The following is a 25282-nucleotide window of genomic DNA, read 5'->3' on the forward strand; positions in this document are numbered from 1 at the left end:
ATTTTTTTCCTATTGTGTTATTCACTGTACGCTTGTTTATTCCATGTGTAACTCTGTGTTGTGGTTGTGTTGCACTGCTTTGCTTTATCTTGGCCAGGTCACAGTTGTAAATGAGAACTTGTTCTCAACTAGCCTACCTGGTTAAATAAAGGTGAAATAAAAAAGTCCTCGAGACTGGTGAATAGCAACTATTCATGAAAGCCTTTTTATTATGTACAACACCCTTTAGACATTTACATCAGAACAGGCTCAAGCAGGTACAGATACACAACCAACAGGCTCATCATCCAAGATCATACAACTCTGATCACAGTTGACATGGGACAGGACCAACTGGTACTCCAACCACTAAGGCCAGTTGTCACATGCTAGCAGAGGAAAGTGGAAAGTGTCAGTTGAATTCAGACATGGTGTATGAACATTACAAATAGGTTCAAAGTCAGACAGCAGATTCATAGTCCCTGAGAAGCTGCTTTTTCACATTTTAAGACTAGAAAACACTATTTGTAACAAAAGGTTGAACAGAGAGCAGGTTGGATGTCAAACAATCAACTGTGTTGAATTGTTCAGTCAAATAATTGGGTAGGTTTAAAACATTGTCCAAAATGGTATTTCATCCAAACACACGTGTTGACCAACATACAATACAAATAAAAAAGGGGGGGGAAATAGGTAGGCGAAACTAGAGGAACATGGTAGTTGTATTTAAAAAGGGACTAATTTCAGAGTTAACTTCTATAATACAAACCTGAAAAACAAATCTTACTTTTAGGTCCAAATACTTGAGGGTAAACATTCACTTCATATTTCAAATATAGCTTACTCAAAGTTCCCACCACCACTTTACATTTACCGTTGTATCAGTTCAGAACTTGAGGTGAACAAAACTTTGTACATGATTTTTGGAGCGTCAGTCTGACAGTAGACATGAGCTCAAGGCAAACGCAGGAGCAGGCTAACGATTGTAATTGCAGCAGCAGTCTGACACCCTGCTAMACCAGTTAGTTATTGTAGCTCTTCCATTTAAAGCAGTCTTCTAAGCATACACAGAGTCAGTCTTTCTGCAACAAACAATGATACATGATTGAACAACCATGGGTGACAGGCCTGGCAGGTAAGATCACAAGCTCGTCTTTACAATGCAAGATGGTAATTCCTGAGGATGTTTGAAAAATATATTTGTATATCATTCAACAAATTGTTTGCTTTTTCCATGTTATCTTTCAGGACAAAAAAAAGAAAGCCAGAAAAATGAAAACTTAGACAAGTATATCACTACTAGTGTCAAATAATCAAAAAGGTACAGAAATTAAAATACATAAAGAATCGTTTTCCCAGGACAAAAGGTAACAACTATGAATGAAATAGTAAAGAGTAAAAGCAATACCATCTAAAAATGTAAACTTCCATGCATTTTATTTTTTATTTAATTAACATAAGTCCCCTCTGACATGTTAGAGCGAGCAACCAGTCTACTACCATGAAATGGGCTGAGAGATGGTGAAGGTGGTTGGAGATCTTCAGTAACATTGATGCCCTGCAAGTTTGTCTGGTAGTAGGTTAAAGTTCAACTGGTGTTAGTTCAGGTGGTTGACTGAGGGTTTTTGATTAGTTCCGGTGGTGAAATTCTATTGGTGGTGATGAATGTAGGAGTTACTCTAGGTCAAGGGTCAGTCAGGGGTCATGAATGGGGTATCAGGTTACATGAACATTTGCATTACTCAAGGTCAAGGGTCGGTCAGGGGTTGTGAACGGGGTATAAGGTATCAGGTGACATGAACATAAGCGTTACTCAAGGTCAAGGGTTGGCCAGGGGTCGTGATTGGGTTAGCAGGTAGGCCAGTCTAGCTGTCAATCATCTCAGACAGCTCCAGCAGATAGTCGTCCTCTCCCTTGCCGGGGTCCAGCTCCAAGTCGTCTTCCAGACGGTCATCTGTGAACTCGATCATCAGTTCGTCAAATTCGTCCATGGCGGAGGAGCTAACGGTGGGCCGCCGAGCCTTGGGCTGGGTGGGCGTCTTCACCAAAGGACTGGTGAGGAGAGCAAGAGGAGCATAGTTCATTTAACCTCATTCAGCCATGGAAGTTTGGGTTTATTTTATATTTAACCATATGACAGTATAAAGGTGAGTTGTAACCATAGCGCGGTTTGCCAGTGTTACCTTTGTGGGACTATGTAGGTATCTGGGACTGCTGTGGGGATGGCTGGGCTGTGCTGTTTGACAGGGACCGCCTGGAACTCCTCTCTCAGGGGACTGGAGCTGCGGCCCAGGCCCGGGATAGTGGGAGGACTCCTAGGAACCATCGGACTTATTTGGGCCTGTATTCTGGAGAAGGGAAAGGACACCTGGAGAAAACACACAAGGTTATCAACACAGTATATAATAACAGTGGTTTTATAAAGTACATCTCTATAACATCAAAGAAATCCTGTCACAGAGAGAGCTTGAGMTTTGAGACCTACCTCTCTCAATTTGCAGGGCAGCTCCTGTGGTGGCTCTTCCTGTGCTGTGGAGGTGCAGTTGAGGGGTTTGACTGCAGCAATAGCAGATCTTTCTGCTGCTCTCCTTTTCTGGCCTGGCTTTACCTGGGCAGCCGGCTTCATCACAGAAGGCCTCACATTCAGCTTGGGCCTTACTGAAACAGCACACAGGAGGTAAGACTAATATTTTGGAGTTGATCTTTGCATAAACTAAGGGGATTTTTTTTTTCTCTGCAGGCACGTACCTTTAGCTTCAGTAGCTTGCCCAGCCTTCTCAACTGGAGCCTCTTCCACAGAGGGCCTAGGGGAGGTAGCTGATGCTAAGGCAGCCTGCTTGGAGGGACTGGAACCTCCTGGGGAGCCTCTCTCCCTCTTGCCTGGGGCAGTGCTGAAGCTCCTGGGGCTGAGGGAGGGGGAGTCTGGCTCAGCCTGCCTTAGTGGAGTCCCCTGTTGGGGGGGTAGGGTGGCACAGAGCAGAGGGGATGGGGCCTTGGGAGCATGGGCAGGTGCCTCCAGGGTGATGGTGGGGGGCGAGGAGGCGGCAGAGGGGCTCACCCACACCCTCTTCTCCCTCTGGGGGGCAGGGCCTCCGGCCTGTTTCTGGGTAGATTCAGCCTTGGCGAAGCCCTCTGATTGGCTGGTGGACAAGGCATGCTCTGAGTGGCTGGTGGACGAGGCCTGCTCTGAGTGGCTGGTGGACGAGGCCTGATCTGAGTGGCTGGTGGACGAGGCCTGATCTGAGTGGCTGGTGGACGAGGCCTGCTCCTCCTGCAGCTGTTGCCTGCGGAGCCTCTTCTCATGCATGATCTCCTCAAAGGTCTTCACATTCACCTTGCTACCGTTAGCAGGGGTGGCCTAAAGGAACAGAGATACTCAGTGATTAACCGCTCTGATTCAGAGTAGGACTACATATTTGGATCTAAGGTATTCAGACAGGACACACATGATAGAAGGTATGGAAGTCTTACCTCAGTAGCAACAGAAGCAGGCTCAGCTGGCTTCTCTTTCTCGGTCACCTCGGATGTCTTCTGGGTGGTAGTGCTGGCAGCTGTAAGGACAACAAAATAATGTCTTAGAATAATACATAACACTACAGCTAGTGGTTGTTATGAGCAATTGGAAAAGGGTTCCCGAATCAATCTACAAATAATTCACAAATTAAAAATATTTGGGATGCACGATAGGTCGGTGAACATATCGGAATCAGCTGATATTAGCTAAAGATGCCGGTATCGGCCCGATGTCTAGTTAACAGCGATGTGCAAAACCAATGTCAAAGCTTACGTGCATACCAAYATAACGTAGGTACATGACGCCACGTAAAATTTGGCGCTACGCAGCATTCCTAACCTAGCCCACAATGGGTGCTGTGTGGATCGAGCAGTCAACAAGTCGAGCAGCCATTTAAAAGACTAAGAGCATTTCAGCAAGACAACTCAAAGGCGATATCCATTAACGCCAAGATAATGGAATTCATTGCCCTTGACAATCAACTGTTCTGTTATGGGTGATGTTGGCTCTCGCGACTGGTCGGCACCAGTACACACTACCAAGTGAGCTATTTTTCAGATGTTGCCCTACCGGAGTTACACAGTAATAGCGTCACTGCTATTAGCTTCAATACATACTATGGAACGCCGTTTGAGTCTTTGATTGTCAAATAACATTATTTGACAATAACACAGTTCTATTATAGAATGTTGTTTGTTCTGAATTTGCACGTGCAAACCAAGTGCCACCACTACCATCAGTAGCACTGTTAAAGCTGTACAAAAAAAGTCTGCAAACAAGCAAACACCGGCCACGAACGATGTGTTTACAATACCAAGTTGGTAATACAGCATTATTTGTTTGACCGCAACTTCTGGGATAGCTAGCTAGCACCAATACAACCAGCCTGAAAACAATAACCAGTAGAAACTGCAGTCATTTTCATTATTAGCAATGATTTAGGAATCCTTGTAAGTATTAGCTAGGTAGCCACTTGTTGTTCGCCTATTGAAATTGAACTTCAGTTCATGAAAATAAATAGCTAGCCAGCTACTTAACCCTGTTGCCCAAAGCTAAAGTTATAAGCAGCCAGCTAGCTTCATCTGGCTAGTGAGGCTGGACCAGACTGGGTTATGTGTTGTGAAGCTAGCCACAATAAGGTTTAGGCACAAAAGTGGAATTTGCGGTTTGCCTTCAAAATAAAAGTACATATTTGACAGTGATGCAGAAGGTTACAATTGGTGGAATCATGTCATATTTAGACTAGATAATGTTAAACAAGGTTGGAATGTGAAACCCACAGAACACAACTGTGAAGGGTTTACGCAAATATTAGTGTTGCAGCGCTTATCGCGGGACTGTGACTGTGTTAAATCACCTCCCCAGTCAGCCTACTGTGTGTATTGACATTCATATTGCACTGTACAGCTTTACCTAAGGTTTGAGGATCAATGAAATGGGCTAACAGTCTACTCAATACCCAAGCAATTTTTTCCTAACATCCTCCTCAGAGTTATCAGACTCCAAAACATCCACGCAGAATTGTTTTCCCCCGGGAATAGTGTTCAATACACACAGGTTGACAATAAATGTGGCTCAATTCACAGTTGTTTCAGAGTCCCGCAATAAGAGCTATGACGCTAACGTTCTCTGGGTGTCACTGAGTAGACTGATACCCCATGTCATTGATCCACAATACATAGGAAAGGCTGTACAGTGAAATAAGATCAATACATCCAGTGTGATTAACAGATGTCAAATTAACAAATAATTGTCTTTTGTTGATTTATATAACATTCCAACCTCATTTAGCATGATCTATTCAATTATGGCATAATTCACTGTCAATGACATACTTTTATTGAAGGCTAACCGCAAAGTCCACTTGTGGCTAATCCTTATTGTGGCTAGTTTCACATAGATGGGTCCGACCACCATTAATCAAATAAGAAGTGTCTTATAAATTAGGGTTATTTTAGATTAAACTTAGCTATATAAATAGCTAGCTAACTATAGCTACTGAAACAGATGTTGTTTTGCTATGTTTTTGGGGAAGAACATGGTTTGCGTCCATGAGCTAGCTAGCTTTTTTTATGACCAGCACTGTAGGTGTGCAAGACAACTTACCCGCATCATAGCATACGTGTCGATGAATCGTTGTGACATATGAAATACGAATGATAGTGTAATCAATGTGTAATAACTACATAACATTTATGAACGCGTTAAATTATTATGTAACATGCAGTCATATTCAGGTCCTGATTGGTCAACAAGCTTATTTGACACGTCAAATAGTGTTATTTGACACGCAAAAACCCAAACGGCGTTCCATAGAAATCCTGGTCAAGAATGAAATGACTGAACAAATGAACAACAGAAAAGCACAGCAAGTAAGTGAAAGAAACAGGTTTTGATTATGTTTTACTGGTAATGGGGACATACATAAATGGCAACAAAATAACTTTTTGGTCAGTGTGGTGACTGTGTGTATAACCTTTATTTAACTAGGCAAGTCAGTTAAGAACAAATTCTTATTTACAATGACGGCCTAGCCCGGACGACGCTGGGCAAATTGTGCGCCGCCCTATGGGACTCCCAATCACGGCCGGATGTGAACACCCTGGATTCGAACCAGTGACTGTAGTGACACCTCTTGCACTGAGATGCAGTGCCTTAGACCGCTGCGTCTACGTGTGTGTTAACTATTTAACTGTACTAGAATGCTTAACTTCTTTGGGACAGGGGGGCAGTATTGAGTAGCTTGGATAAAAAGATGCCCAGAGTAAACTGCCTGCTACTCAGTCCTAAAAGCTAGAATATGCATATAATTAGTAGATTTGGATAGAAAACACTCTGAAGTTTCTAAAACTGTTTGAATGATGTCTGTGAGTTTAACAGAACTCATATGGCAGGCAAAAACCTGAGAAAAAATCCAGCCAGGAAGTGGGAAATCTGAGGTTTGTAGTTTTTCAACTCTTTGCCTATCCAAGATACAGTGGAAATGGGGTCATATTGCACTTCCTAAGGCTTCACCTAGATGTCAAGTCTTTAGAACCTTGTTTGATGCTTCTACTATAAAGGAGGGGGGAATGAGAGGGGATTGAGTCAGAGGTCTGGCAGAGTGCCACGAGCTGGTCACGCGCATTCACATGAGGTAGCTTGCGTTCCATTGCATTTCTGAAGACAAAGGAATTCTCCGGTTGGAACATTATTGAAGATCTATGATAAAAACATCCTAAAGATTGATTCTATACTTAGTTTGACATGTTTCTACGAACTGTAACATGACTTTTCGTCTGAACTTTCGCCTGGACCTGCCTGCGCGTCGTCAGTTTGGATTGTGTACTAAACGCGCAAACAAAAGGAGGTATTTGGACATAAATTATGGACTTTATCGAACAAATCAAACATTTATTGTYGAACTGGGATTCCTGYGAGTGKATTCTGATGAAGATCATCAAWGGTAAGTGAATATTTATAATGCTATTTCTGACTTTYTTGACTCCACAACATGGCGGATATCTTTTTGGCTTGTTTGGGCTCTGAGCGCTGTACTCAGATTATTGCATGGTGTGCTTTTTCGGTAAAGCTTTTTTGAAATCTGACACAGCGGTTGCATTAAGGAGAAGTTTATCTYAAGTTCCATGCATAACACWTGTATTTTCATCAACATTTATGATGAGTATTTCTGTAAATTGATGTGGCTCTCTGCAAAATCACCGGATGTTTTGGAGGCAAAACATTACTGAACGTAACGTGCCAATGTAAACTGAGATTTTTGGATATAAATATGAACTTTGAGTCCTATGAGTGTCATCTGATGAAGATCATCAAAGGTTAGTGATTCATTTTATCTCTATTTCTGCTTTTTGTGACTCCTCTCTTTGGCGGGAAAAATGGCTGTGTTTTTCTGTGGCTATGTACTGACCTAACATAATCGTTTGGTGTGCTTTCGTCATAAAGCCTTTCTGAAATCTGACACATTGGCTGGATTTACAACAAGTGTAGCTTTAATTTGGTGTATTGCATGTGTGATTTCATTTAATTTTTATAGTAATTTATTTGAATTTGCCGCTCTGCATTTTCACTGGATGTTGGCCATGCGGGACGCTTAAAAGGCCGAAAACATTTAAAATATCGGTAGGTTTTTTGGGGGCAAGGAAAATATTGGATATTGGTATCAGCCAAAAATGGCATATCAGTGGCATCACTAAAAATATATATATTTACCAGAAGCTGGTTTGTTGATAAGCAGTATGCAGGACTTATTGGCACCTTCCTCTTTGGAGGCCGGGGCAGAGCCTGGGATTTTCCCGTTAGACGCCTCCTGTCCCAAGGCCTGCATCCTGGCTGCCTTCTCCCTGCGGATTTCCTCCAGCGTCTTTACCTTAACTCTTCCCCCAGGAGGGGCCACCCGCATGGGCATGGCAGGCTCTGGGGGTCTCTGGGAGTTACCCAAAGCTGCTTCCACAGCCAGCAGCTTGGCCTTCCTGAGGCTGGGCCCCTGGTCCTCCTCCAGCTTCCTCTTGGCGTGGAGGATCTCAGAGAAGGTCTTCACATGAAGACCAGCTGCAGATTTGACAGCGGCACTTTTCTTTGAGGCCTTGGAAGCGGTGGTATCAGGGACTGAAGGACGATGGTCGTCCCCTTGACCCCGAGTCTTGGCTAACTTTTCATGCCTAATCTCCTCCAGGGTTTTGATGCGGATTACTTCAGACGCTGTAGTCTTGCTGTTGCTCTCAGCTGAGGGAGAGGTTACTTATCAACATTGACAAAAGGAGAATAGCTGTATACTGTTCAGATTGATACTGTTAAACCGTTTAAAAATTGTATTAGCTACCCAAAGCTCTTTACAGAAGAATATACGAAGTAACTAAATTATTAAAATATTAAAATGAAATCATTAAAATAACTAAGCAATTTTGAGACATTTCAATGAATCAATCAAATGTATTTATAAGGCCCTTCTTACATCAGCTGATGTCACAAAGTGCTGTACAGAAACCCAGCCTAAAACACCAAACAGCAAGCAATACAGGTGTAGAAGCACGGTGGCTAGGAAAAACTCCCTAGAAAGGCCAGAACCTAGGAAGAAACCTAGAGAGGAACCAATTAACAAGTATCAAGAGATACTTGTTAATTGTGAGAGGTGAGTTAATTATTACCTGATTCAGATGCAGCAATGGGTTCAACAGGTAATCCCAGTCTGTCCCTGACAGGTTTCACAGCTAAGGGTTTGGAGAAGAAAATAACATGAAAACCAGTCCTAATTCTACAAGAAAATGACTATCAACAATAGTTTTACTTCTTAGTATCAACAAATCCAACAATACAACTATTGCGTGGCACAGGTGGGTAACCCTGGCCCTAGAAAGAAACTTGTGTGCGTTCCTTTGTTCCATCACAGACACATCTGATTCAGATAAAGCACTAATCAGGGGCTTGAACTAATTAGTACAACCAGGGTCATTTTCATTAGGCACGGAGGACAGACTACCCATAAGAAACACACATTTTTCTTTTCCATTGCCATTTTTTTTTTTACATGTTCTCCGTTGCGTGCCCTAATGAACACGACCCAGATATTTGAGGAATATTTAGTTCAAGACCATCGACTCAACATATAACATCAAGAACAAAGACTAAATATACCAGTTCAATTACATACACTTAAGAACTAGTATTCCTATAAGTCTGAGGTATTTCAATCCATTGTGGATATATRAAAGTTTCCCCTCGCTCACCTTTCCGAGGGGGCAGGTCCATTTCATCCTCCTCCATGTTCCTCCCGAGGCGCTCGGCCAGACGGCGGTTCATTGGCATGTCACCCCCGGCAGGAACTTCTAAAAGGTCAGAGGTTAATGGTCATGGAAGTTTAAGGTGTTGGTGATAGCACAACTAATAATGCCCAGTGTGATTTTGTAGCTCATGATTGTACAGTTGTGTAGCTACATGGACTGGCAGCGTTGTACATGTATATGCTCACTACTGTAAGTCGCTCTGGGTAAGAACATCTGCTAAATGACAAATGTAATGATTAGTGATTCTCAGATAGTAATGTTTGCACTCTTTCCTCCGAGTCATTCTTTAACTACGACAATACAAGACATTGTTTCCAGAAGTCTCCTTTGACTATTCTCTTCCTGAGCTTGTCCACAAAGTTGTCTCCCAGTCTCTTCACCAAACACCACAGGGGGCAGCATGCATATGTTACAAATTACATGTACATGACATGTAGCAAGTGTTTGTTCATATGTACTTATGGGATACACTTCAACAATATTCAAACTGGGAAAACATCTCATCTTGTTAATCAATGCATACACAATGGGGGCTCAGCTAGATCAGTGTTCAATGATTCTTACCATCCTTAGCTGTGAAGAGAGATGGACGGATAAAAGATTTCATGTTCTCCTTCTCGCTGCTCATGCCATTGTTTCTCTGGTCTGAGCCCTGGCCAGGAACTGGATAACCTGAAAGACAAGGACAGTTGATAAACTCACACCATATCACTAACAGTAGGAGAAAAGATAAGTGCTCACTTATGAACAAACCTATTTTTTTATCACAACCAGAGTTTGTCAATAGTTTCTAAAATGAGTTTTTCTAATATTGACGACGATACAAAAGGCAATGGTCGATGCATTTGGGAGGAGAGAGGAAGGATGAACTCACCAGCTATCCTCATACTGGCTTTCAGGGCTTTCCTCAGTCTGATCTCCTCCAAGGTTCTGACACCAAAGTTGAGCGAGTCATCTGTGTCCCCCCAAAAATGTGTTAGCCAATTACAGAGAGACAAAGAGGCCGCTCAAAGACAATGACGTCCCCTGACCAACGTTTTAAAAGAGGGTCTTTCTCTACCCCTCTGTAATGGCCACTTGAGACACACACAGCCTTGAATGGGCAAAGCTTTGAGAGGATTGTTCTTTCAAATACAAGACCTTTGAAATATATGCCTGTTGTCACGGAGGCATTAAATTATAAATTATTGATGTTATTCTTGAAGAATAACTTAAATGTCAATGACCTTAGTTCAACTGTTGTACCCCATCAGAACCTAAAATATTATCTTGTTTTACGCCAATGTTTGTAAAAGTAAACGTAAACAAATACTGTATAGTCTCAAACCATGGGTAAAATATCCATAGCTCTATCTGAATTTGAGAGTGGTTACATTTCTCCAGCCACATCACTCAGCTTTTAAATGAAACAGTGGGGGGAAAATACGCTTTGTTATTGATTCAACTTCTGATTGACGCTTTAAAAACAGGCATTGCGTTGGATGTTCATCTGTTCTATTTCTTTGTCCTCCTCATACCGGAGTTGGAGGCCACGGCCATCTTTCTGGGAGAGACCACTCTGGATCCGTCTGAGCCGTACCTGCTGTCCTCCCCCTCTGAGAACTGATCTGCATAGGTACACACACACAGGAACCTCCCTTAGTCAAATGGTAGTTCACAAATTAAATCGCAAACAAAAGTACTGTGTTTCCTAACAACATCAATACCATCTCCACCTTGAAATATAATTTACACCTAAAACTTTAATCACGGTCTGCTCCATGTGTCTCTGCACTACTGCCCCTTTAAGAGCTCCATTCTGTCTCTGCATTGTGTATCTTTCCACTGCGTTTCTTTCCACTGCCCTGCTCCTTCTTATCCTATGGACTATTTGCTCCTTAATTGTTGTTTATATTGCCTTTCTACATTTTAGTCTAACTTTTGAGTTATGTTAAGTGTGTTGTGACCTTTGTAGATTGCACTTGAAATAAACTTGACGTAAATACACTACACAAAAATGTCATTGTCCTAGTTAAGATGTAAGAACAGTGTGTTTCTCACCATCTTCATCCTCATCATCATCTGCCGGATTGATGACCACAGGCGGGTGGGTAGGGCTGGGAACGTTCTCCTGTGTCTCCGCCTTAATGACCCCATGGAGCTGGGGGTTGACTGGGATGGGGGCAGAGACAGGAGGCAAAGGATCCTCATGAGGCTCCTCTTCCTCTTTCAGGGCGAAACCTAAGTGATAAAACCATCCGGTTCAGAAACTATTGACAAACTCTGGTTCTGATAAAAAATTGGTTTGTTAATAAGTGAGCCCAAATAGGCTATTCATCTCAGTCCTAAAAAAAAATATATATATATATATAAGAACAGTGTGTTCTTATATATATATATATATACACACATACTGAACAAAAACATAAAACGCAACAATTTCAAAGATATTACTGAGTTACAGTTCATTTAAGGAAATCAGTCAATTGAAATAAATGTATTAGGCCTAATATATGGATTTCTCATCACTGGGAATACAGATATGCATCTGTTGGTCACAGATACCTTAAAAAAAAAAAAAAATATCAGATGGCACCCTCAGCACCCCTACTTCCCACAGCTATGGTGGCATGGATTAGAAAACCAGTAAGTATATGGTGTGACCACCATTTGCCTCATGCAAAGTGACACATCTCCTTCACATAGAGTTCATGAGGCTGTTGAATGTGGCCTGTGGAATGTTGTCCCACTCCTATTCAATGGCTGTGTGAAGTTGCTGGATATTGGCGGGAACTGGAACACGCTGTCTTACACGTTGATACACAGCATCCCAACATGCTCAATAGGTGACATGTCTTGTGAGTATGCAGGCCATGGAAGAACTGGGACATTTTAAGCTTCAAGGAATTGGGTACAAATTCTTGTGACATGGGACCGTGCATTATCATGCTGAAACATGAGGTCATGGTGGCGGACAATTGGCACAATGGGCCTCAGGATCTCATCACAGAGATAATACACGTGGTTATACATGTGGTCTGCGGTTGTGAAGCCGGTTGGACGTACTGACAAATTCTCTAAAACAATGTTGGAGGTGGCTCATGGTAGAGAAATGAACATTCAATTCTGGCAACAGCTCTGGTGGACATTCCTGCAGTCAGCATGCCAATTGCACGCTCCCTCAAAACTTGAGACATCTGTGGCATTGTGTTGTGTGACAAAACTGCACATTTGTGTGGCCTTTTYTAGTCCCTAACACAAAGTGCACCTGTGTAATGATAATGCTCTTTAATCAGATTCTTGATAATCCATCCACCTAACAGGTGTGGCATATCTTAGCAAAGGAGAAATGCTCACTAACAGGGATGTAACAGATTTGTTCACAAATTGAGAGAAATACTTTTTTTTGGGCGTATGGAAAATTTCTGTGATCTTTTATTTCAGCTCATGAAATGTTGCGTTTATATTTTTGTTCAACGTATATCTGCTGATACACAATATCATGTCAAGATAAAATTCTGTCAAGATGCTGAGGAGATGAAGATCAGCAAGTTAACAGTGGCTGGGTCAGAGTCTACTCACTTTTGTTAGGCGGTACGTATTGGCCGTCTATGAAGCGTGGTTTCTCATGGTGGAACGCACAGTGAGGCTTCTGGCAGCCAGCAGGCTGGTTCTCCCAGTAACACGCCATCTCCTTCCTGTTTTTCTGTATGAGAGGAAGAGGTAGAGAGGGGGCATGTCAGAAGACGTAGTAGCATGACTTGCAACATACAAGTATTTTTATTCTATATTTTATTATTTTCGTTTTGGTTATTAAACGTTAAAACTAAGTTGGAATCCTTAACCTTAAGAAAAATGTCTACATTTGCGAGGCATACAAGACAATTAAGACATTGCGAGATGCAGAATTCGAAGACATATGCGCACGGTTCTGCCTGCCCCTCTCTCTCGCACTGGCCTGCCTGCTCTTTCTCTTCGCTAATGACACGAATGTGTGTTCAGTCTTCGGTCTGTTGCATGTAGAATATCTTAGCTTAGGCTACTCATGGGACCAATTTGTCACCGGGTTACAGTATCTTCGGGCCAGCACGGTGTACAGATGCACCGTACAGATTTTTCTTAATTGTCTGAAAAGTTATCAACATGTTACTGAGTTCTGTCTGTAAAGGGTCACAGTAGATAGAACTTCATTGCCCGGGCCCCTAGAGGTCATACATACGTAATAGGACCATTATTCTGCATTGTGAATTGACCTGGAATTTATTTTGTTTTTGTGTGTTTTAACAAAAATCCTTTAAAAATGGCAGTTGAAACTATAATACAATGTTAATTTGTCACATCCCTACTTTATACCATATACCGGGGTACTATAAATACCAACAGTATGATTTTCAATACTGTTTAAAAAAAATTATAAGCAGCCCCCCACCCCCCAAAACTTAAGTTAAGTATAACTAAGATGTGAAAAATGATATCCAGCTCAGGACTCCTGCTATAAATTTGGTTTGTTGGCATCTAGCCACTTAACTAGCAAGTTAAGATCAAGCTTCTTGGTTACAGCAGAAACATTCAATCCCCTTCTGGAACTTGATCCCAGTTTCCTAAATTGTTTTGTGAGGTTTTTTGAAATAGCGCCCCATGGGGATATTCCTGAAATACTTTTTTTGTTTGTGACAAAACTCAGGCAATAATGAGCAAAGATAGTCTAAACACACACACACACACACAGATCGAGGAGATCTATCCTTACCTTAATCTCCATGTGGCGGAACTTGCAGACCTGTCGGAAGCAGCGGCTCTCCTGCCACAGGCTGCAGACAACTTCACTGCCTTTGGCGGCATCACAGTGTCTGAAGGGGCAGCAATCACCCTGCACCAGGAAATACAAACCACAACCATTTCAATACATACACATCTGAGCTGCATTTACTGTCATTTACCACCCCCCCCCCCCCCCCAAAAAAAAAAAAAATTGCTACAGTGCCCGATGCTGTTTTTGTTATGGCTCCTACTTTAGCACAGTTGGAGTAGTAGAAGAAATAGCAGTCATCTCCATGGTTAGTCATGTTCAGGCTGGTGGACGGGATTCACTTCCGGGTCAGGGGTGTTCTCTTCAGGTCCAACAGGACTCTCCCTGGGCTGGCAACAGTGAAACAGGAGCCATGGTCATTTCTCTGGCAAGAGTGGATTTGATTGCTTCACTGTGGCGGCAACAGACAGTCCCTCCAGGATTTTGCAGGGATTTCTTGTTATATTTGCAGGCAAAAATGCTTGATTTTGCTGTGGAAATTCTGACATTTTGCATGGCAATATGCAATGATTGTCAAATGTCACAACTGCACTGACAAGGGAAAAAGTTTGTTGACATGTGGCTTTATTGAACCATATTATGCAGTAAATGTGTGGTGATGGTTGAAATTGCGAACCTTCTTTGTACTGCAGTGATGGGTCAGTTTTATGCAATAATATTGCTATGATTTGGACTGTCTTATGGAGAAATAGTGCAGTGATATTTGCAAGCCCTCGCATAATGTGGGGTATTGGTGATTTTGCAAAAGATTGTGATAACAGAATCACTGAATCCTGGAGGGACTGAACATAACTCTACAGAGTTTAATTCTAAAGAATTAGAATTCCTTTGTGGTCCATTGTGACATATGTCCACGAAAGGAATGTGACTCGGAGTATAAGTTGCAGAGAAATTAGACTCTGCTTCAGGCTTGTTTGACTAAATTCACCTGGCGTGGCTGAGAAGATTCCTCCCTTCCTCAAGCACTTCTAATATGGTGTCTCCGTGACTATCATGGTCCTGAAGGAACACTCGATCCGTGAGATAAGGAAAGAGGAGTTCCAGAGACACTTGTCGTCCTACGACCTTCCTTCTGACTCTTTCCAGCCAGACTGCTAAGCATTACAGATGGATGGTGCAAGAATGGGGGGAATAATGTGAGAGAAGTCAGGGATTGAGCTCCCAGCAAATCATCCAAAAAGACTGGCAGGAGAAAAAGTCTTTGAGAGAATTTCTTTTTTTTGTCAACTTCATAAAGGATGATGTCGAAAAATATAGGTGGGATGGGGCTTCTAGGGATTCCAGCAGGCGACAATGAGTGGCTTTTTTTGTTGTTGCATGAAATCTTCAGTAAATCTACTTTTCTTTATAATAAATTCTATCCCCCATCCAAAGAGCTAAAGGAATGGACAAGAAGATGCTTCTTAACCTAGATTTTAATAAAACAAACACTCCCCTAGAAAACTGAAAATAAACAGAACTACAGTTTCTCACCCAAGTGTAACGAGAGAAAATGTAGAACATAACAAGGATGTGCCAACACCATCCACAATAGCGTGTGATAGAGCATAGGTCAAACTGAATTATATCATAATGGACTAACTACACAACTGAGTATTGTATAATCCATTATTGGGAGCTAAATCAGCGCATACTACTCGATACATTTGGATATCATCTCATTCCTTCACATTTAATGTATTTCATTTAGAATTAGAAATGTGAAACTGTATATTGTGCGTCATTTGACATCTGTCCAGAGGCCCCCACAACATCAGGGACAGGCATTTCAAATCATGTAAGCAGCTAAACAGCTTAATACAGCATCCCAGATTAAAACATATAAATATAAAACACTAAATCAATTACACTGAACAAAAATAAAATGCAACATGGAACTATTTTACAAGTTACCGTTCATATAAGGAAATCAGAACTTTTATTTTCTTAAAGACCGTTATATCCGTACACTAATACAGGACTAGTAGGAAAGGGGAAAAAAAGTCTGATTTTTCAGATGGTGCTGCAGCACCCTCAGCACCCCTACTTTCCACAGCTATGGGGGCATGGATCATAAAACCAGTCAATTTCTGGTGTGACCACCATTTGCCTCATGCAGTGCAACACATCACCTTCGCATGGAGTTGGTCAGGCTGTGGATTGTGGCCTGTGGAATGTTGTCCCACTTCTCTTCAATGGCTGTGCGAAGTTGCTGGATATTGGCAAGAACTGGAACACGCTGTCGTACACATCGATCCAGAGCATCCCAAACATGCTCAATGGGTGACAAGTCTTGTAAGTATGCAGGCCATCGAAGAACTGGGTCATTTTCAGCTTCAAGGAATTGTGTACATATCCTTGCGACATGGGGCCGTGCATTATCATTCTGAAACATAAGGTGATGGCGGTGGATAAATGGCATGACAATGGGCCTCAGGATCTTGTCAAGATATCTCTGTGCATTCAAATTGCCATCAATAAAATGTAATTTTGTTTGTTGTCCGTAGCTTATGCCTGCCCATACCATAACCCCACCACCACGGGGCACTCTGTTCACGTTAATGTCAGGCCAGTTCTAAAACTGCACATTTTAGAGTGTCCTTTTATTGTCCCCAGCACAAGGTGCACCTGTGTAATGATCATGCTGTTTAATCATCTTCTTGATATGCCACACCGGTGGATGGACTATCTTGCCATAGGTACAATGCTCACTAACAGGGATGTAAACACATTTGCGAAAAATAAGCTTTTTTGTGCGTATGATTCATTTCTGTGATATTTTATTTCCGCTCATGAACCATGGGACCAACACTTTACATGTTGTGTTTACATTTTTGTTCAGTGTAGCAAGACGAATTAGCTACTAGAATTAATGTGCGAATACGATTTTCATCTTCAGTGCGTGGTAGTTACTGAAAAAACAAAACTCATTGGGACATTTAGTTTTCCATTTTTACTCCACAACATGTATGATTTAAACTAAATTAAAATAATGTTCCAAATGACGATACCACAGGTCACTAAAACAGGCCTAGCATGTGTAATTAGCTAACGTTACTGTGTGAACTGTATCTAGCCCCACATCAAAATAACTTGACTAAGATGCCGTTAACTAGACACAATATACCAACGCCAAGTTACCTGACTAGGTAAGAATTTTTTCTTGAAAACAATAGCTTTTGTATTGCAAATAGTTAGTTAGCGCTAGCTGGTTACCGTTACTGTGCCATCGTTTGGTTATTAGCTAGTTACTGTTAGATGAACTGGGTGGTCATTTTCCTTTATTAGGTAACGTTAGATTGTAATTTAATGTTACAGRTAGCTAGCTTTAGAATATGGTTAAAGGGCGTCGATGCAAGCAACTAACGTTACACTTCCAAATCCTGGCAAAACTCTGGCCTGGCTGCTAACGTCAGATAGCTAGCTCTCTGGCTGTTATTGCAGTTAGCGAGCCTCGTTGTAGTCAGCTAACTAACTCAGACGTTTTACACCTCACTTCTAGTTAACGTTTTTCCCTTACATACAAATGCAATCACAACAACATTATTGAATAAAGCGAATTAGTTACCAGTAATACTAAAAGTGAAAAAATATATATGTTCCACTACAAGAGAGAAACACGTCCACCAGCGTCGGGTTCCTCCTTGCTGCGCATGTCTGAAAAACGGCCAAAGAACGCTGGCTGGGCTGGAACACTAGAGCGAAGACAAAGCAAATTAATTGAAACGAACCTTCACTGAGCCTCTTCTGATTTGAGTGATGTTTAGAATTATATTTTCCCCAAATTGTGCAAAAAAATGCAGAGCTGTCAATTTTTGAAGAAGGCTTGGAGTGAGATTTGCCACATGCTTGGTGAATTTAATTGCCCCTTGGGACAACCCCCAATAAAATTGTACCGTTTAAAGCTAATTTCCTGCAATTCTACGTATTTTGACATGGTTTAGGCATATGACCTGGGTAGAGAATAAAACAATTACAACCACAGGTCAGGTGTATTCAGGATGCTTTGAACATTAAATGAATACTCACAACTCAACGACTTTGTTACTTCGAGATTTTTAAATTTTTTATTGGTGGTTTGACACTCCATTCAGACAGTAATGAAAAGAGAAGGGAGGTGGCAAATGCTAAAAATAGTGGGAAGGTAGGAAGTAGGGATTGATCCCTGTTCTCAGGTTGAAAGTTATATGCAACATGTGCAGGGAGTTTTACCATTAAACCAAGGATCTGTACAGGAAATGTTTATATTAAATGGTTGATGGCAGTGTGTAAGCAAATCATAGATTGCAGTCTCCTTGTCCATAGACTGCTTGCAAGGTGAGGACACAAACATTTTGTAATTTGGATGAACTATCTCTTTGAAATAGGTCTGGAGAAAATCCTGCTTGCTCTCCAGGAGGGTTGGTCACCCCTGATCTATGTTTCCCAAGTACTGGGTATTTGAAGATGTTATCTTTTTAAATAAAAATGTATTTCTCAAAATGACCCAACCTTCAAGAAAAATCAAATGAATATCAATATTCAGGTGGTTTATGCCTACATAGACAAAATATGATGCCTTTATGAGTTGTGAGTCCCTCTACCATATCTGCCTAGCATGTGCACAGTACAAACATTTCAAAAATTATATTTGATTCCTGGAGCATTTAGTATCCTAGACTTATTTGTATGACTTATTCAAAACTGTCCATGAATGGCTGCAAAAATGCATAGCCTCATAGCATTCATTTCCAAAGACACAAGTAGGCTTATCAGATTTCAAATATGTTATTACTCTGGCAAAATTGGGAAGTGGGATACTAAAATAAGTTTGGGGAATAACAGCAGTGTTCTTGCTGACAAGCAGTGATTGCCCTATATTTTAGCCCATTGTTAATAATGATTATTGTTCCACTGATCAGACTAAATAAAGTAAATAGAAAATATAATCTCCTGAAGACAGGATGACAAATCTACCCCTACACCAATGATTTTCATAATTGCAAATCACGTCACCTTTCCAAACTTCCCTGCTAAAACATACTGTAGGTCTGTCTGCTGCCTTTTCATTGTCAGAGGGTAAATGCCAATCACCAAAGCAATGGTACTAATGCAACTGTGGATTAAATCGAAATTAGTAAATGCATTCTGCAATCGATTAATGGACGGGAGTAACAGGAACCTATATTTACATAAAACAGCTCTAACGTGCTGCTCTTTTTTTACCGTTTTATAAACAACTGAGAACGGTCTCACTCTCCATTCAGCTCCACTCTAATCTTGAGGGGCGTTTCTTTAAAATATGCATCCAATCTCCTTGATCCCTCACCTAACTAGGCTAATCACATGCTTCATTGTGCCGCGGTTCACAGCGCTGTGGCAAAACAGGACAATGATAGATTCCGCTTGTGATGTTAAATTGCAGGCGCAGATGCAAATTCAACACGATTTGGAGTTGAAAAGTTAACGCGCTGACTGGACTAATTAGAAAAATTCAAGCAACAATTTTCAATGCGTGAGATAAGAGGAGTGTCAAATGCTTGTTTCACGGCCAATGCGTGAGAGTTGGCAGCTCTGAAAATGTGTACCTTTTTATTTTACAACTACAATCGGTTCTTAGGAGGAAACGGAACAATAGCAACTCGTGTAGAAAGCAAACATCCGCACTTCGATAGTTTCTAGTGTGCTTATTTCCAAGTACCCCTGACTGCAGTGTGCAATTCGGGCAGGGTTTAATGTGGGCGTAGTCAAACGTTAGACCCCGCCCACTTTTTTGTCCATCTGATATTTGACAGTCACACACTGAATACAAATACTGAATACAAATACACACGTTGAATACAAACGTATTTCATTTTTGAAGATCGTAAGAAATATGATATAAAGTACCAGCAGATGTGTTGTAACACTTTGCTTCATGCTATATTTGAGACAAGTTACTGATATTGTTGCAGTGAACAACATACTTGTTATGTCATATACTGTTAAAATTGTGTTAATATAATTACAAAGTTATAACATTTAATTGAGCATATATATATATATATATATATATATATATATATATACAGTTACTACCTATCCTGATTTATAATGCTATTTACTTTCCTCATGAGAATGGAGACAGACTATACCATATAGACATACTAACAAGCTGAATGTGCTTTGTACATTAAGTTATACCAGCTCCAGTAAAGAGATCAGAGACTCCGGTGACTTCTACGTCATCTTTACTAAACAACATAACACAAATAACGATTAACACAGCAGACAAAAACAAGGTTTGACCYCTCCTCAAAAATGGCTTCACTCCTGCTCCTAAAAAGAAGCAAAGAGAGTCATTTTCTTGTTGTCAACTGCCTCCACATAGAACATCTTATCTCTCTGTAACTGGAACGTGAATGGTTCCTTGAGGAGAATATTTTTCTCTTCATCCAGGCCATCATACAACCGTAGTTCTTTAAGGGTTGTAATGCGGTCTTCCCCGTCCATCCCAACTACACTGGGGAAGGAAACAATGCCTTTACATTTTTTGGAGTTCACACCACCTGCCTGCCTCTAGGGTGTCCCTTAGAAGAACATCTGCTTCCTTGAAGAAAAAGGAAGAATACATATTAAGAATAGTGCCTCATTAGGTGATCAAGTCAAATTACGCCKCACTTTCACAATACCACCATGCAAACAAAAGCCACTATTACTAATTTCAGTGATATCTATAACTACTCAACAAGTCATCACAACTGTTATATCTTGCCATGCATCAAGCCTTCAGCTTTACACACAGTAGACTACATACCCAATTCACAGCTCCCAGTTCACTGTGTATTTTGTTTTCAGTATCGTCTAGAAAGAAAACTGATTGTGGTCATTAAGTAATGTAAGGGAACCTCTAGGGATGTGTGTACAATAATGCTGGATGCTGATGTGACATGCTGTGACTTCTTGGGGGGGACGTCTTCTACATCATCTTGAAATATATTGGAGAAGGGGGGAGGGGGAGGTTAAGTCTTTAAACATTGGTTTAAGACCATACCACTCATCATATGACACCTACCTGTAGTGTGTTTTGTTTTCAACACCTTTCTCCATCTTTCAACCTCTCTTCTTCAGACCTTAGTGAGTGAATGACATACATTCAATATAAAAATATATTCAGGTCAGTCTGGCTACAGTGAAACAAATGATTTTAAGGATGCAAATGAAAAGACTTACGGCATGGAAAAGTTCTGCAGGAGAACTAAGCACCACCATCGCCTAATTTGCTGCATGTTTCACTTTGAAAAGAAAATCACACAATCGGATGGGTATCCCAAAAAACCTTACATCCACTAGTGATGAGAATTTCATAATTTATACATACCTCAGTGAAATCACACTGCTTCCATTGCAATGGACAGAGCGTGCTGTAAGTTAAAACTTCTTACGGGTGAAATCCCGCTAACGGGTTCGAAATGACAACAGCCAGTGGAAGTGCAGGGRGCCAAATTCAAACAGAAATCTCATAATTAAAATTCCTCAAACATACAAGTATTTTACACCATTTTAAAGATAAACTTGTTGTTAATCCCACCACAGTGTCCGATTTCAAAAAGGCTTTACGACGAAAGCACACCAAACGATTATGTTAGGTCAGCAACTAGTCACAGAAAAACACAGCCATTTTTCCAGCCAAAGAGTGGAGTCACAAAAAGCAGAAAGAGATAAAATGAATCACTAACCTTTGATGATCTTCATCAGATGACACTCATAGGACTTCATGTTACACAATACATGTATGTTTTGTTCAATAAAGTTCATATTTATATCCAAAAATCTCAGTTTACATTGGCGCGTTACGTTCAGTAATGTTTTGCTTCCAAAACATCCGGTGATTTTGCAGAGAGCCACATCAATTTACAGAAATTGTTGATGAAAATACAAGTGTTATACATGGAATTATAGATCCACTTCTCCTTAATGCAACCGCTGTGTCAGATTTCAAAAAAACTTTACGGAAAAAGCACACCTTGCAATAATCTGAGTACAGCGCTCAGACACAAAAACAAGCCATACAGGTACCCGCCATGTTGTGGAGTCAATAGAAGTCAGAAATAGCATTATAAATATTCACTTACCTTTGATGATCTTCATCAGAATGCACTCCCAGGAATCACAGTTCAACAATAAATGTTTGTTTTGTTCGATAAAGTCCATCATTTATGTCCAAATACCTCCTTTTTGTTCGCGCGTTTAGTTCACAAATCCAAATTCATGAGGCGCGAGCACTAGGTCCAGACGAAAAGTCAAAAAGTTCCGTTACAGTTCGTAGAAACATGTCAAACGATGTATAGAATCAATCTTTAGGATGTTTTTAACATAAATCTTCAATGTTTCAACCGGAGAATTCCTTTGTCTTTAGAAATGCAATGGAATGCAGCTAACTCTCACAGGCCCACGCATGGCACTCTGCCAGACCTCTGGTTGAAACAGCTCTCATTCTCTCCCCCATCACAGTAGAAGCCTCAAACAAGGTTCTAAAGACTGTTGACATCTAGTGGAAGCCTTAGGAAGTGCAATCGGACCAAATTTACACTGTATCTTGGATAGGCAAAGAGTTGAAAAACTACAAACCTCAGATTTCCCACTTCCTGGTTGGACTTTTTCTCAGGTTTTTGCCTGCCATATGAGTTCTGTTATACTCACAGTCATCATTCAAACAGTTTTAGAAACTTCAGAGTGTTTTCTATCCAAATCTACTAATWATATGCATATCTTAGCTTCTGGGCCTGAGTAGTAGGCAGTTTACTCTGGGCACCTTATTCATTCAAGCTACTCAATACTGCCCCCCATCCAAAAGAAGAAAGAGTAGGTTGTTAAGTTTGATAGTTATGATAACAACAATAATAATGATAATGGTAAATAATAATAATACCATCCCCCCCAGGAATACATTTCAGTATGTCGAAGACATCCCCCGCCAAAAAGTCACAGCATGTCACATCAGCATCCAGCACTGCAGGAGTTTGATGTATGAATTGTGTATGTAATGTAAAAACTGTAGGAAATAGGTCCCAAAAAGTGTCAAGAATAATAAACAAGAAAAGTATGAGCAATAACAATAGTGTGTTTACCATGCTGCCAGCACAGAAATAATAATAACTTTTCATATGTTATAACAGAAAATAGGACTAATATAATATACTGAACAGCCAGCATCTTACCATCAAAACAAACACCCCACACTTGTTTGAAAATCCTTGCTTTGGTAGATCCTGTGGTGTGAACAAGGTACAATTTTCTGTAAAGGAATGACAATCAAATGGTACAGTTCAGTGGAATAATTTAAAGAAATATCTAACCATCATCTACACCAAAAGTCCTCCAAGGTCTAGGGGACAAGATCTGAGCACTGTTTCTGTGAACACAGCGTATGTGAAAGTAAAGAAAAAGTACAATTCAACAGGTTTTTATACTCCAGCATGCATAACAGTTTTGAACACAGTTGGAACTGAATTAGCCAAGAGGCTCGAACTCCAATTTTTTGGGGGGGTCATAATGGGTTCAAAGAGAACATTATCAGTGGGACAGATATCTATGGTTCTGTTTCCATCTGTTTAATGCACCGAATGGGAAGTAACGTATCATACATGTATGTAAGTACATATATATTTTACATATTACATTTTACTTTAAATAAAACAGAGCCATAGATTTTTTTTTWAACTGAATGGTTGGGTGCGACTCATCTCTCCAGCCAGTGCCATGGAGGGGATCTAGAAAGAATATATCCCTAGCTTGTGAAAGAGAGGAATAACAGTAAAGTAACAAGTTATAAAATTAAATTAAATACACTGATGTAACTGAAAAAAATAGGGCAAATCAAAAAATGTGAACGTCAAATATATTCAATCAACAAAGAAAGAATTAGTACCTCTGTGCCCCACTGAAGCATGACCTTTGATGTGGTTGTTGACCATATATTGTTCAGCCTTACATGTGCAGAAGGGGCAGTGATGAAGTCTCGCCCTCCAATAACACACTAACGTGTCTCTATACATCAAAGAAAATAGGTATAGACATAAAATAAGCAATAGGCATTTAATTTCATTATTGTACATACACTATGTGTAGGCTGTGTAGACTCGCTATGTGTAACTTAGGGAATGCCCGTCGGCATCAACGATACACATTTAGAGCCAGCCATACACAACAAGGCATACATTGAAGAAACACAGAAAATCAACGATCAAATCGATGACATAACTGTACATGTAAACCTAGGCTTACTGCTCAAGTAGGCAAATTTGTCCAAATAAGATTCCCTCATTGTAAGCAATTAGCTAGCTCACGTGCAAAAGGGTGCTATTGCTAATTAGCTAGCTCACGTGCTAATTAGTGCTATGCTAACATCGGTTGGTTATATAAAAATATACCACTGCACTGGTATAACATGAATATTACAAAGTACATTAAGCATAATGACAGTCTCACTTACTTCCATGGTTTACATTTGTATCCATGTAGGTTAGGTTCGATTAAGATTTGCTTTCGTTGATGTTAATACCTTCGACATGAACCTCAATTTGGGTGGCCTTGAATGAGACGGGAAGGGTTTGGCCCACATTGAGTCCGCACTCGAACTACACACTCCAGTCAGGGGCTTCTCCTTATTTCTGCTAATGAGGAATTTCTATTTCGGGTCTACCGATTGATGACAGCAGAGTACGCTGCCCAATTTTATGTCATTAGAAAAATTAGATTATCCAGATTAAAATGGTGCCCGATTTGGGAGAAGAAAAAATATATATATTGTAATGACCCGACTGGGTCATTAAAGAGGAAAGAGACGGACTCTAGGTGTACAGGTTAGAACACAGGTTTATTCCTAAACTGGGCTATTGTTCAGGCCACAGCCCACGCCGCTAAATGCCGAACGTACACAATTATACATGTTGAGTTAAGGGTCACTCTCATATGAACAGATCAAGGCCCGAACAGAAGAGAGAGAACAATGAGACAGTAATCCCTATTTATGCATTTCCAAATCCCGCGGTATTACCCATCATACCCCCCCAACCTTTCCATCTGTCCTGACATATTTAACCCCTGCTAGTAGCCATGAGAACCATAACACACCCACAAACACAGAACACAATACCGGGTCGTTACAATATATACAGTATATACGATACATTTATTAAACATAAGAATGAGTGTGAGTTTTTGTCACAACAAGGCTCGTGGGAAGTGACAAAGAGCTCTTATAGGACGAGGGCACAA

At 40.8% G+C, this 25282-nt stretch overlaps 1 protein-coding gene and 1 long non-coding RNA gene across 9 annotated transcripts; both read right to left on the bottom strand.

The window, feature by feature from the left end:
• Positions 1 to 178: 178 nt before the first annotated feature.
• Positions 179 to 17927, bottom strand: LOC111970332 (zinc finger CCCH domain-containing protein 11A-like). 5 transcript variants are annotated; one of them, XM_070445716.1, is made up of 17 exons: positions 17613 to 17766; positions 16177 to 16430; positions 14268 to 14394; positions 14006 to 14125; positions 12838 to 12961; positions 11317 to 11496; positions 10794 to 10883; positions 10151 to 10231; positions 9841 to 9948; positions 9220 to 9318; positions 8641 to 8703; positions 7706 to 8218; positions 3451 to 3530; positions 2728 to 3337; positions 2465 to 2637; positions 2163 to 2347; positions 179 to 2031 (listed from the first exon to the last, which is right to left on the bottom strand). In XM_070445716.1, the coding sequence occupies exons 3-17, from the start codon at positions 14319 to 14321 to the stop codon at positions 1845 to 1847; spliced, it is 2667 nt and encodes an 888-aa protein (XP_070301817.1). In that variant the 5' UTR covers positions 14322 to 14394; positions 16177 to 16430; positions 17613 to 17766; the 3' UTR covers positions 179 to 1844. The 5 variants fall into 5 exon arrangements, with proteins under 5 accessions (XP_070301817.1, XP_023852778.1, XP_023852776.1 ...); XM_023997010.2 differs by lacking the exons at positions 16177 to 16430; positions 17613 to 17766 and adding an exon at positions 17776 to 17927; XM_023997008.2 differs by lacking the exon at positions 16177 to 16430.
• Positions 17928 to 20236: 2309 nt separating this feature from the next.
• LOC111970334 (uncharacterized) lies at positions 20237 to 24697 on the bottom strand. Of its 4 annotated transcripts, none has more exons than XR_011480621.1 (8): positions 24498 to 24697; positions 23934 to 24052; positions 23224 to 23300; positions 21384 to 21442; positions 21236 to 21297; positions 21078 to 21135; positions 20820 to 20990; positions 20237 to 20612 (listed from the first exon to the last, which is right to left on the bottom strand). It is a non-coding gene; the product is annotated as an uncharacterized lncRNA (long non-coding RNA). The 4 variants fall into 4 exon arrangements; XR_002878101.2 differs by having other exon boundaries at positions 20820 to 20866; positions 24498 to 24693; XR_011480622.1 differs by lacking the exon at positions 21384 to 21442 and having other exon boundaries at positions 24498 to 24695.
• Positions 24698 to 25282: the final 585 nt, after the last annotated feature.

Source organism: Salvelinus sp. IW2-2015, linkage group LG11 (assembly GCF_002910315.2).
Source record: "Salvelinus sp. IW2-2015 linkage group LG11, ASM291031v2, whole genome shotgun sequence".
Lineage (NCBI taxonomy): Eukaryota > Metazoa > Chordata > Actinopteri > Salmoniformes > Salmonidae > Salvelinus > Salvelinus sp. IW2-2015.

Coding starts and splice junctions, on each gene's coding strand:
- LOC111970332 (XM_023997010.2), bottom strand. CDS start 14,321: ATGACTAACCATGGAGATGACTGCTATTTCTTCTACTACTCCAACTGT. Junction 10,232..10,793: donor GGCCGTGGCCTCCAACTCCG/GTATGAGGAGGA, acceptor GGGGGGACACAG/ATGACTCGCTCAACTTTGGT. Junction 8,704..9,219: donor GGACCTGCCCCCTCGGAAAG/GTGAGCGAGGGG, acceptor CCAAACCCTTAG/CTGTGAAACCTGTCAGGGAC.